Source organism: Vitis riparia, chromosome 19 (genome assembly GCF_004353265.1).
Source record: "Vitis riparia cultivar Riparia Gloire de Montpellier isolate 1030 chromosome 19, EGFV_Vit.rip_1.0, whole genome shotgun sequence".
NCBI lineage: Eukaryota > Viridiplantae > Streptophyta > Magnoliopsida > Vitales > Vitaceae > Vitis > Vitis riparia.
Window position 1 is genome coordinate 21,789,122 of NC_048449.1, and position 13,314 is coordinate 21,802,435.

General features: G+C 33.7%; 1 protein-coding gene across 3 annotated transcripts in view; it reads right to left on the bottom strand.

The window, feature by feature from the left end:
* The window catches only part of LOC117908905 (molybdenum cofactor sulfurase-like), a 40,992-nt gene extending 30,754 nt beyond the window's left edge, over window positions 1-10,238 (bottom strand). For 2 of the 3 annotated variants that reach the window (XM_034822737.1, XM_034822736.1), the window contains exons 1-4: window positions 10,097-10,238; window positions 2,386-2,463; window positions 2,161-2,262; window positions 1,761-1,854 (exon numbers count right to left, since the gene is read on the bottom strand). In XM_034822737.1, the coding sequence (XP_034678628.1) occupies window positions 1,761-1,854; window positions 2,161-2,262; window positions 2,386-2,463; window positions 10,097-10,198 (376 nt within the window). In that variant the 5' untranslated portion in view covers window positions 10,199-10,238. The remainder of the gene's footprint in view (window positions 1-1,760; window positions 1,855-2,160; window positions 2,263-2,385; window positions 2,464-10,096) is intronic. The other variant, XM_034822738.1, reaches the window with a different exon arrangement.
* Between the last annotated feature and the right edge of the window lie 3,076 nt (window positions 10,239-13,314).

A 13,314-nucleotide genomic window follows, 5' to 3' on the forward strand; every position in this document is an offset into this window, starting at 1 on the left:
AAGTCATTATTAAGATAAGTCTCAAACAGTTTTTTTTACATTTTATATGAGAGTTGCTATCATTTTTTTAATTTTTTTTTTTTTTTTTTTTTAAAAAAAAAAAGTTGAGCATGTATCCAAATAAGCACTAAACTAACTAAGCCAATTAAAATAAAATTTTTATAATTAAGACAATTACAAAATTATAACAAGTCTTAATTGAAAGTGTAGTTTATCTTCTCTCTTATAAACATATTACAAATACAAAATTAAATAAAGAAATTAGTAAGACTTAAAAAATTTAAAATTAAAACTTACAAAAACCAAAAATATTTTAAAATAATATTTTATAGATTTAAAATTTTTAAATAGATAAAATAGGTTATAATCCATGTGAATGATTTTAATGGGTTAGAATCATGTCAATGGTTATCTATGTCAATTTGTTTATAATGCAATCCAACCCATTTATTAAAGGGATTACATGGGTCATATTATCGTGTTATCTATGTGGATTAATGGGTTGTTCTCAAGTAATGTAAATTTTTAGTATATTTTACCCCAACATGATACAAATCCAACATCACTCATTGCCGCCCCTAATTCCAAATGAAAGTTTCTCTCATTGAGTTAGTAACAGGAAAATGACTGATTCTCAAACTTTTGAAGGGGCAATATACAAATTTTGAAGACATCAAAATTTAAGTTCTTAAATATTTTAGGTTTCTTTTGGGAATATTTTTGAAAACTCTTCTTAAAAAAGGTTCTCAATTATTTTCAAGAACAGAATTTTGTTTGAAACCTCTAATATGAAAAACAATTTTCTCAACTTATTTTCCATGAAGGTACTACGCACTTACATACACAATGGAAAAGTTTTTAAAGTATTATCAGTATTTTTATTTGTTACTTTTAACACTGTACAAAAAATAACAGAAAGCAATTAAATTTTTTTCTAAAAAATAACTTATTTTCAGAATAAATTATCAAAAAACTGTTTTCTATTAGAAGTTTTCCAAATGTGTTTTCCAAGTTAGAAAACTGTTTTAAACCTATAAAAAAAAAATAGAAAATGGTATTTTATTTTAAAGAAAAGAAAACTGTTTTTAAGAACAAATAATGTTTTCAAGAACAGTTTTCAAATGAGATTTTTATTTTTGTCATGCCCCCACATAGGTTCATCCCCGCAGACAATAATTGCAAAAGTTTGAATGAAGTCATGGTGCAGCCAGAAAGTGTTAACAGTCTTTATCACGTCACTATTGCAGTGGTGATATAACATTCTTTACAACAAGTGATACTCAAAGTGAGAATTGAATTATGTTCATTTCTCCTTATTGCTATTATTAATCTACCACTGGAAGTTGCAATAAAACCTATAGTGACATTGCATTGTGAAATAGTACATGACAATCATTATCTAAAAGAAAGCTATTAAAAAAAAATATATATACCATTCTTTACAACAAGTGATACTCACAATACTTAAAAGTTGCAAACTATCCTAAATAATATAAGAATTCTCACCCTATTTTAGGAACTTTGGTATTGTATGCAAATGCAGTGTCCTAACTAGCCAAACAAAGTATAAAAAGAACAGCTATAAACCATGTGAACTTCTGGTAAACTTTATTGAAGAGGCTTTTTGAGTGGCAACATAAAAAGTGGCTGCTTTTTAAGTATTGACAATGGGAAACAAGAGACATTTCTTTAGTACAGGAAAGATAATACACTAATAAAAAGGATAATTCATTTGCAGTAAGAAACAATATGAAAATAACCTTCACTTGAATAGGGTATGGACCTTGGTAGATGTACTTGCCCAGATTGATATGGCACTGATACAAAGGAACTCACTATGAAATCAATGAATTTCTGCACATGAAAATGAGAAGAAGAAAAGGAGATGAGATTACATAAAGAACTATGGCTTTGAATTGATACCAAACAGCTATGGAATGAGAAAGAGACAACAAATTCTTTTCCCCCTTTCAAGAATCCATCCCCATGCAACCTATGCAACTAAAATAGATGGGCATTGTATTAAAACTTCAAATGACTGAAACTGCTTTATGAATTGTAATCAAGTCTGTAACTCCAGAATATGCTGTAACAGCTCATACTTAAAAGAGAAGAAAGGAAAATATAAATCCAAGAGAATACAATGATTGTAGCACATACCTTGGCATCTTCAAATGTTGACATGTAACCAAAGGATACTCTTACAGCTCCAGTTGGTTTCCCATGTATTATGTCGTTATCGTCCCAGCAAACATGGCCAGCCTAAACTCAAAAGAGGCACAGTTGTTAAGGATCTAGGAATACTTACTCACAGAAAAGCAAACAAATGAATACATTGCATTCACATATAATAACTGAAAGAAATCAGCAAAGAATGCACCAGACCTCAATATTGGAAAGCAGATCTGAGTGAGACAAGCCCAGATATTTTGCGCAAGCACCAGGATTGCAAAAGCATCCTGTCTAAAGAACAGCAGAAAAAAAATGTATGATGTAAAGGCTCTATTAGATCATGAAGTACATTCACCAATTTAATTCTTATCCCCTCAGATTACAACTAATTTGCCTTTAAGTACATACCTAAGAATGCATGCAAACACTGTGAACAAAAATACAATAGTGTAAATATTTGAAAAAACTCAAGCAGTTTTCCATGCTTACGAGGGAGAATCTATCCAGCCAGGTGGGCTTGAAGATTTAACCATCGACACAAATAAATATATTTTCTTGCTATTTCTAGTTAATTATTATGCTGTGAATGCTACAAAAAAGACAAAAACAGGTTTTTGGTGTGTTTGATGGTACAAATTTCAAGCCACTGGATGCAGCTTGCTATCTTAATCATCAAAACTCCTGTTTCTTAATAAGGTTTAGTATGATTTCTTTTAGAGTAGCACTTCTTTCAGATGAATTCAATTCAATCCTCAAACACTTCATTTTTGTTGGAGAAAATCCTCCTATTAAAGAATTGGGAAAATGAAAGAAAATTAAGAAAAAACTAGAAAATTAATAATTTTATTAACTTGAGCAGCCACCTAACAATTTGCTTAACAGAGAATGAAAACAATAACTACTCTTTAGCTTGTAACATTGAAGATTCACTTACTGGATTTCAAAGGTTCCTTCAGAAAATTTCCTTCATTATAAAGCATGTAATAAAAGATTAGGAAAAACTCCTATCTTCCATTGTGCTGATAAGGAGAGTAGTCTCCTCATTGTTTTCAGAAGCTCCCTTTTCTTCCAGATGAATGAGACCTATTATTTAGCGCATATACAATTAACCTATGCTGAGCCCATTTGGGCCATATTGAATATCCCCAACTGAATTCCCTATCACAGCTTCACAGAACCAGCTCAAGTTAAAAAGGTGCCTCATGATGTTCCAGTGGACCACTCATAGCTTTACAGAACCACTCTCTATTCACATAGTGCGATAGTTAGGACTAAGTGCTTCGTACAATCTTTTCACCTATACCAAGTCATTGGCATTGACCTTCTTGTTAGCCATTAGCCACACAAAGGCTTTGATCTTAGATGGGACTTTAAATTTCCAAATGAATTTTGCTAGGAGGAAAATGAACAGGATCTGATAGGTTAGACAGGTTTAAAAAGAAAGATTTTATTGAAAATAGGTCAAAAGAAGATAATTACCAATTTCTCTGATCAAGGATGGAGGATGACAGGTACATGTGAGAGAGGGAGGACATGAGCCTTTCAAAGTCCTCTATTTCCAAATTAGTGATGTTATGACGAAAGGTAAGGTAAGGTTCGAAGAAAAAGGAAGACAAATACTAATGATAGATGAAATAGAAGAATTTCTAATTGTCACAGCTCAGAAAAGATTTGGAAATTGAAGGCATAGAGGTTGATCCCACTACCACAAGTCTTCTAAAAACGAATCCTTGCCCCATCACCTACCACAAAACAAGTGTATCTAGAGAAATCTTGAAAGACCAATGCAATGGCCTTCCAAGGGATCAATGTGACCATTTGACTAGAATATTGGCATCCCAACCATTGGGATGAAACCCATAGATACTCAAAATTACCTTATCCCAAAGAGCATCGCTTTCCTTTAGAAACCTCCAAAGCTATGTCATTAAAGGGAGCTCTATTCCTCAATGAAATCTTTTCAAACCCCAAACTCCCTTCCACCTTAGGCTTGCACACAAAGTTCCAACTTATGATTAAAGTGAAAATAAAAATGCCCTAGCAATATGGTGAGGGCATCAGTAGGGGATCATTAAAGTGAAACACACATACCCAATTCCTTATTGGCTCCAAACCCAAATATAATAAGAACAACAACAGAAAATCTAAATCAATACATCCCTAAACATGTATTGCTTCTCCAATCAAATTTTTAGGACAACCTAAACTCAATTTATAATGATGTAGCGGTCATTAAACTAAGTGTTGGTCAACTTGGCATACATAGTTGGTCTACCACCTAACAGCTTAAACTTGTTAGTTAAATTGGAAGCCTAACAAGGTATCCATGCCTTAATTTTCAGGAGATCATAAATTCAATCACCATTACTTATTTATTCCCCCATTTACTAAACCATGTGCAAGCCGCAACTTCATGTGGGGAAGAGAATCAATGCTATTAATCTTGAGTGTAATTCAACTCAATAAACATTTTTCATCCATTACATAACAACTAAAACCATAGATCAAACAAAGATGATAAATAAGATCTCATGAGTCCATGTTCTACATCTGAAAAGATTTCATCTAGGCAATCTTGGAAATAGAAGATTCAGCAGCACTATCATCATACATATCAAAAGATCTGAAAATCTGCTCAAGCCTGAAATTGAACATGGCTAGCACAATTTGCTACCAACATATCCTCATCACAGCTGGTTTTGACTTTTACAATATAGCCACAGACCTTCACCTACATATACAGCAAAAACTTAAGGCTTGCTTTTCCATCTTCATGGATGAATGGTTAGACCCCAGTCCCTTCCCCATTTTGATACTTGTTAAGAGTTAAGAGTAGTTATTTGTAAGGGGTAGTTCAGCCATTTTGTTCAATTTTGTAAAAGTCTATATATTTTGTGATTTACTTCTGCTATGTGATCTCCAATACGTGCATATGTGCTTAGTTGTATTTTGTGATGCATGTATAGTGTGAGTATGTGTTAGTACTAAAAGTATCCAAACATCTCTATTTTTTTTGTTTCCCAATTTTAAGTGCCATAGTCCCTATTTTAAGTGCAAATATAGTGTCTAGTAGTGATCATAAATCTGGATATAGTGTTGGTATTCAAATTACTTCAATAAAGCTAAAGGGACCTAACTATTTATTATGGGCTAAAGTTGTAATGGTGATTATAGGGGCAAAGGGAAAACTAAAACATCTCATGAAATATCCTCCTCTTAGGGATCTAAAAGTTTTGATGAGTGGCAGCAAAATGACTTCATGATAATAACATGGCTGTGGAATGGTATGGAACCTTATGCTAGTGTGAATTTCATATTTATAGAAACTATAAAGCAAATATGGGATGCAGTTAAAGAGGTGTATTCTCAAGAAAAGAATATTTCAAGAATCTATCAACTGAATGAACATATTTTTGGGGCAGAGCAGAATGACAAACCTCTGAGTGAGCACTATGCATTCCAAAAAGAGATGTGGGAGGAATTGAATGTGTATATACCATTGTTTGCTGATATTGAGGTTCAAAGAAGGAAAAGGGAAGAGTTTCTGATTGCTAAATTTCTTTCTAGACTTGATTTTGAATATGCAAAGGTCAAACATAGTATACTTGCTAGTGAGAAGTTACCATCTCTCAGCAATGTTCATGCACACCTTCAATGCATTGATCTACAGTCTTTTCCATCTGGGAACAATATTCAGAATACTTCTGCACTTGCATCCACAGGACAAGGTAGAGGTGGTCTCCTATTCGAAGCTGAGGCCAAGGTTTAGAAGGAGGTAGAGGGAGAGGTAGAGGTAGAAGTGACAAACAATGCTCACATTGTGGTAGGACTAATCATACCTCAATAAATGTTGAGATACGTTTGGTCATCCTACATGGGCTAATCAGGTTGTCTCCTCTTTTGATGATGGAGTTGATGATCCTACTCTTGTTCAACCTACAGATGGTAGTAGGTAGTCTATTACCTTATCTTAAGATGATAATAACAAATCAGTGCAACAATCCTCACAGATTTCTTTGCCAATCCAACATCAGTGTTGCTACTGCCACCTTAGCACATTTGGATACACATGCTCTTCTTACTCCTGGTTAGTCTTCGATTCTGAAGATTCTTGTCATATCACTAGAGAGTCCTCCAATTTTTTTTCAATTAACCAAGGCATCTAACACACCCTCAAACCTTCTCACTGATGGATCTTCTTCTTCTATCCTTGGTCAAGGGGTGGTCCATCCCATTCCTTCGTCTCCTTTAAACATATTTCTATTCTATATGTACCTAAATTTCCAATTAATTTATTATCTGTTAGTCAACTTACTAAACAATTTAATTGTGTCGCTATCTTTTTTGCTTCTCAGTTTGCTTTTCAAGATATCCATACAAAGAGGATGATTGGTGGAGGACTTGGGCCAGATGGACCTTATTATCTCGATGGTCAATCTATATTCCAGTCTCATGGTAGAAGATGTCAAATGTTGCTGCTCTCTTTTCATTTGTTACACCTTTCTAACAGCATTACATATTAGGTCATGCTTCTTTTGAACAATTATATTCATTGGGATTGTATCCAAAGTTGTCCAATAAGCTTGAGTGTAAGTCATTTGAACTTCGCAAACATCATAGGTCATCTTTTCCATCTAGAGTTAATAATAGGAGTATGAGTCCTTTTTCTTTAATTCATTTAGATGTTTAGGGTCCTCATTGCATCCCTAAATGTCCAAGGGTTTAGGTACTTTATTAGTTATATTGATAATTGTTCTTCAATCACTTGGATATATTTACTTAAAGAAATGTCTGAAGTACCTCATGTATTTAAGCTTTTTATCAAGGAATAAAATATTTGTTTGGTATTTCAATTAGTGTTCTTTAAACTGATAATGCCCTTGAATATAATTATAGTTCTCTTTCCTCTTTTTGTACTAAAAATGGAATTATCCACCAATTTTCACGTGTTTATACATTACAACAACATGGAGTTGCTAAAAGGAAAAATTGTCACTTATTGGATGTTGCTCGTGCTATTATGTTTCACATGAAAGCCCCAAAATCTTATTGGAGGATGTTATTTTGACTGCATGTTATTTGATAAATTGGTTGTGTTATTTCCTAAATGTTCCTTATTTTCTTTCCCTCCCAAAGTTTTTGGATGTGTTTGCTTTGTTCATAATTTTTCTCCAAATAAAGACGAGTTTGATCCTCAATCTATCAAATGCGTATTTTCATGATATTTTAGAATTTAGAAAGGATATAAATATTTTAATCTTGTGTCTTATAAATATTGTGAGTGTTTAGCTAGGTTGGCAATTCCAGACAAAATTCCTAAGTGTTCCCTAACTCGGTTTGCCAATTCCTCTTCAAACTACTTGACCCTTGAAGATTAAGACTTTGCTAAGAGGCCAAGGTATGTAGTAAAGTGTGTAGTCATTGAATGTGAATCAACCCTGTTTTTCATCTTTAAAAGAGTTAAGAAAGCTGGGATAAATTTTTTTGTAGAAAGGCTATTGTTCCCCTATTTTTGGATCAATTCAAGTGCAGTGATGGATCGATCCAACTAACCTATTTTTAAGATCAATTTTCAGCCCTTGGATTAAGGGTTTCATTCTCATTTAAAATTAAATTTCTCCCATTTTTGAAAGGGGTGACTGCAGCAACCGTGAGAGAGTTTTTCCTTTCCTCACCATTTTGAGGGTGTTTGCCTATTAAGAAAATCTCATCCAAGTTTTCCAATTAATTTTTTATGGATTTTCTGAAAATGAACATGGGTTGATTTTTGAAACATTCATCTCTTATTCTCTTGGCTTTGTGCAAAAAACTCATTTTCTTCTTGTGTGAATTCAAGAAGAGGCCGAGATTGAGCTTGGTGCGAACTCCAAGTGCGCTTTGAAAGAAGAATGTGAGAAACTGAAAGTGAAGGTATTGATTAAGTGGTCCGGGAAGGATTGGTTGGCTTGAACTAGGTAAAACCTTGTATTCAATTTTATTCTTCATAGTGGATGTTTTTGATTGATAGTAGGCCTATGGTTTTTTCTCTTCGGAAGTTTTCCACATTAAAATCCGATGTCAATTGTCTCTTTCTCTCACTCTACTCTTTGATTTATTTTCAATTATTGATATCATTGGATACTTAGGCATATATGTTGAATGGAAGATATATGAGTTGAAATAAGTGTGATTATCCATGGAAATATCTTCAATTATTTTTTTGTTCATTTTAGTTAATGATATCTTATAGTAAACTAAAATGAGTTAAAGAGATAATTGTTCTTTTGAATAAATTTTGAAGAGTGTTGAAGCATTTGCATGTGAATTGTATTTATAAATTGTTGGGAGAGTGTTAGTGCATACATACTTGCTTGTGGATGTTATACTTTGTTAAAAAATTGTTGGAAGAGAAGTTTATTGACATTGAAAAATCCTAAGGTTAGGTAATCTTTGTTGGGAAATTTTTTTATAGTTCAACAACACCTATTCACCCCCCCTCCCCTCTAGGTGTAGTCAATTATTGAGATTCACCTTTCAAATACTTTATTAGTGTTGATGTAACATTCTTTGAGACCATGTCATATTTTTCTAATCATGTTTTACAGTTAGAAAATGACTTATTTCAATCCAAGTTTGTTCCTCTTCTTGCTATTATTGATACTTCTCTATCTAAGACTAACAAATCATTACAAGTGTATCAACTGAAAAGACTAGCTAGAGATAGTGAAGCAAATCAAACTTAATCTCTACCTCCTCCGAATTCGTTAGTGGATGGCCTTATACCACCACCTATTTTTGTTTCCTAAATTCTCAGTAAGTCAAACCTCCCTATTGCACTCAGGAATGGTAAATGCGATCATACTCACTATCCTCTTACTCATTATGTATATTTTGCTAACCTCTCCCCCACTTTTTGCTGTTTTTCCCATGCCTTGTCTTCTATTTCCATCTCTAAGTCTTATCAAGAAGATCTAAACCATAATAAATAGAAGAAGGCCATGGAATAAGAGATGCATGCTCTCCTAAATAAAGGTACATGGGAACTCGTCGATTCCCTCAAGGAGAGGATGTTGTAGGTTGTTGCTAGGTTTTTACTATTAAGTATCATCTAGATGAAACTATAGAACGATTAAAGGCTCAATCAATTGCTAAGGGGTATATTCAAACTTATGGTGTGGACTATTTTGAGACTTTCTCTCTTGTTGCTCGTCTTAATCTAGTACATATTTTGATTTCCTTAACTATTAATTTTAGGTGGCATCTACATCAATTAGATGTGAAGAATGCATTCTTGTATGGTGAATTGAGTGAGGAAGTTTATATGGAGCAAGCACCTGGGTTATTACTTAGGGGGAGTTAGGAGTTTGATTCTGAAAACTAAATAAGGCTATTTATGAATTAAAGTAATCTCCTTGAGCTTTGTTTGATAAATGGAGTTCTATTCTTCTATCATTTGGTTTTAGAAGATGTAATTCTGACCACTCAGTATTTATTCTCAAGAGGAAAACTGACATAGTAATACTCATTATATATGTGAATGATATTATTGTTTTTGGTAGTGACATTACAAGTATTGAAGAAGTAAAAGATTACTTGAAAAAAACCTTTCAAACAAAGGATCTTGGGTTATTGCGATACTTCTTGGGCTTTAAAGTTCCACATGGTAGAGATGAGATTATTTTGTCCCAAAAGAAGTATGTATTAGATTTGCTTAATTAAACCAACATGTTAGGAGTAAAGCCAAGTTCAACTAATACTCCTATGGATAAGCTAACATCATTTAACATTCTCAATAGAGAAAACACAAATTTTCAACTTGTCATGCCCAGACAAACAAATAAACAACTAAATGAAAATAAATCTAAAATAAACATTTGTCGAAGTATGCTGACTATTCCATCTAAAACAAGAAAATATAACTAGTTTAGGATATGTGGAAGCTTACCCGTAGCTGAATTCTGGATAGAGAAGCCAATTTTTCCACTTCACGGTATCCAAACCAAGAACCATCTGGTCGTTTCAAGTTGAAAGTTACTATAGGCCCCATTTCATTGCACAACTTCTATAACAGAAAATTTCAAACAGATATTAGGAATTTTAGTAAAACCACAGAATTTTTTTATTTTTTTTTATTTTTTATGAAGTAATATATTAAAGAACCACAGAAATATAGATTGCATGGAGCAGAAAATGCTTATGCATAAAGCAGCACTTCTATTAAACTCATCCAAAAGATGAACATTCCATATTTCCTAAAGCTTGCTTTCCATTTGCTGCAATTTGGGTGATCTGCTTAGTGAGGAATTGTAGGATTTTTGAGAATACACATATCTTTTCATCGTATCATGACAGAAGGTGCTTCATGACTTTTCTTTGGGCATTTGTGACCAAGGAGTTTGCAGGCATTCCATTTAGTTTAACCACATTATTTTAGAAGGCAACCCCCATCAGGAAGTACAGTAATAGCAGGTCAATAGAATATGATTTTTTGCCAGGATGTATTTTGAGGCAGGGTTCCTGTTTGCTTAACATTTAAAAAGATGTTTTTCCATTCTTCATATACCTTTCTTATTTAACATCATTTCCATTTTTCATGTTCTAAAAAAAAGAATGAAAAGAAAAAGGTTTTGTCTACGAGAATACATAGAAAATCATATAGAAACTGCAGAGAGAAAAATATCACACTTGAATTTTTATGATTGGGTTAAAAGGACATGAAATTCATTGTCTATTATAAGAAGATCAAAAAATATATGTTTCTCCTTGATCCTTGGCCTTCACCTTACCACTTTTTTCAACAAGGGTCTATAAGAAAATAATTGTGTGCACTAACTGGAAGCATAAGTCAAAAGAGGAGAGTTGTCCATGTTATGGCACAGTATTTGGGCATGGTCATTTAGCATGGGCTCCTAGAAATATTGTAGATATAATGATTATTGCTTTTAATGGATTTAGAAGTATTTTCAGGGGTAGTGTTTTATTGCAGGTGCTGCACTTTCCATCCTTAAGGTGAGTTTTTAAGATATACAGAAGCCCTTGGAGTCATCATGTGCAGCTGTTCATTGTGGGGTTTCTTTTGCTAGTCTTTAGGCCTCATTCGTATACTGCATGTGTACTTGGTTGCGCCTTTTGCTAGCTCTTTTTAATATATTTCTCGTATTTACCTATCAAATATATATATATATATATAATGTGCAGCTGTTCATTACCTCACCTCTTTGGCTCTTTCTAGGTGCCAGTTACTAAGGAGTTTATGGGTACTCCTACAAGTCTTATCATTGCAGATTAATGTTATACTTGTTCTATAGGGAGGACAGGTGAATTTCCAATAAAGTGGGAATCCAATTAGATTGGTGTTGCATTCATAGATCATTGAGGCAAAATGGCTAGAGTTGTCCCCAAGTCAGCAGGGACCGAGTTAGCCAATCATGGTCCAGATATTGGCCAAGTTGGGAAGTTCAACAAAGGCGCAATCATTTGACATTAGCAATTTCTTAGAGGAAGATAACTTGGTCATTACTCTTTCTTGCTTATCTCAGTGGAAGCAAGAGCCTTGGCAATCAGATGGTTGGTTGCACAAAATAATTGATCTGTTCAAGGGTATAGATTACAATTCACTTGGATTCCTAGATTAACCAATCAGATAACAAAACGGTTGAGCAACCAAGGTTCCCCACTGCTGAAGGCTATGACACCTGGATCCTTCAATTTCACCCAACATACCTATGTCCATATGATATGACATGGTTGTGGGTATTGGATCCTAGTCGGAACTCCTATTTGATTTTTTTTTTTTTTTTTTTTTTTTGATAACCGTGGATGTCCGGGCCAGCTTACGTGCACCTCGACTAATCCCATGGGGCCCTGAAATTAATGACCGGGTAAACCTCCAGTGGCCATGAGGGGACTCGAACTGGTGACCATTGGGGAGCAAACCCAAGGCCAGACCAACTGAGCTACCCCTCAGGGTTAATTTCTATTTGAATTTTTTCATTAATATCCTTTTATTCTTTCAACTATCAGTAATAATTACATTTGAGAAAAAGATGAGTAAGCTGAAAATTGAATTTTGTAAGAATATTTGGAAATAAGAGGATGAAAAGGTATTCGAAGTAAAAATGGAAGCTTTTAAAAAGAATATCTTCACTTCCACTTTATTTTTAACCGATTTTCTTTCATTATGTTGTATCCCAATGCTCATACCTGTTTTTTGGATCCTTTTTATTTGAGTCTCCATATCCTAAAAAATTTGAGTTGCGAAGAATCTGATACCTAGACACACCCATACTTGAACCTAGGCAGCATAGGCTAAAGGCTTACCTTAGGGATTCATCCATCCCTAAGTAACTAAGTACTTTTCTCTCTCTCTTTTTTTTTTTTTTTTTGGTTTTTTTTGGTTTCTTTTTTCTTTATCAGAAACGAAAGATATATTAATTATGAGAAAAAAAACTCTCTTTTTGGGTATTCTTATTCTATTTTTCTACTACTCCCATGATGTGCTTCCCTTTGTGGCTTTTAAGTTAGGATTGTTCATCTTTCTTTGAATCCTTAATTCATTTTTAATGACTTGTCTGTTTCTTTGAGAGAGAGAAAGAGAAGGAGAGACATCCATACTAGTATAGGAGATAATACAGTTAGGATAATATTGAAGCACAAATTCATGACTCTGCAGAACAATATTATACTCAGAGGGAGAGAAAGAGAGAGAGAGAGAGAGAGATCCATACTAATATCAGAGGCAATGCAGTTAGGACACTATTGAAGTGCATAGTCACAATTTGTCTGTGGAATAATATTAGGGCAATTGCATATTATTAGAGAAAAGCCTCTCTTTTGCAAGATGATGGAAATGGATATGGATTGGGAAGGATTTCTGGAGAGAAGGGGAGACTTTATTCTATTTTTATTGACAATGGATATCAAGCAACTTACTGCTGTCAGAAATTGTGTTCTAACCTGCCTTCATTTTTTCTAGGTTGGAGGAACCTGAAAGATTGAAAGGAGTACCATGCATTGAGTGAATTGGAACTTCACCATAACACCAGCCAGTTGAGAGAAAAGGTAAGGGAAGATGTGAATGATACAGAATTAAGGAAATTTTTTATCCAAACTACTATCTCTTCACCCTATAACCCAGGCTTTCTTAAACAAGTTTAGTATTCC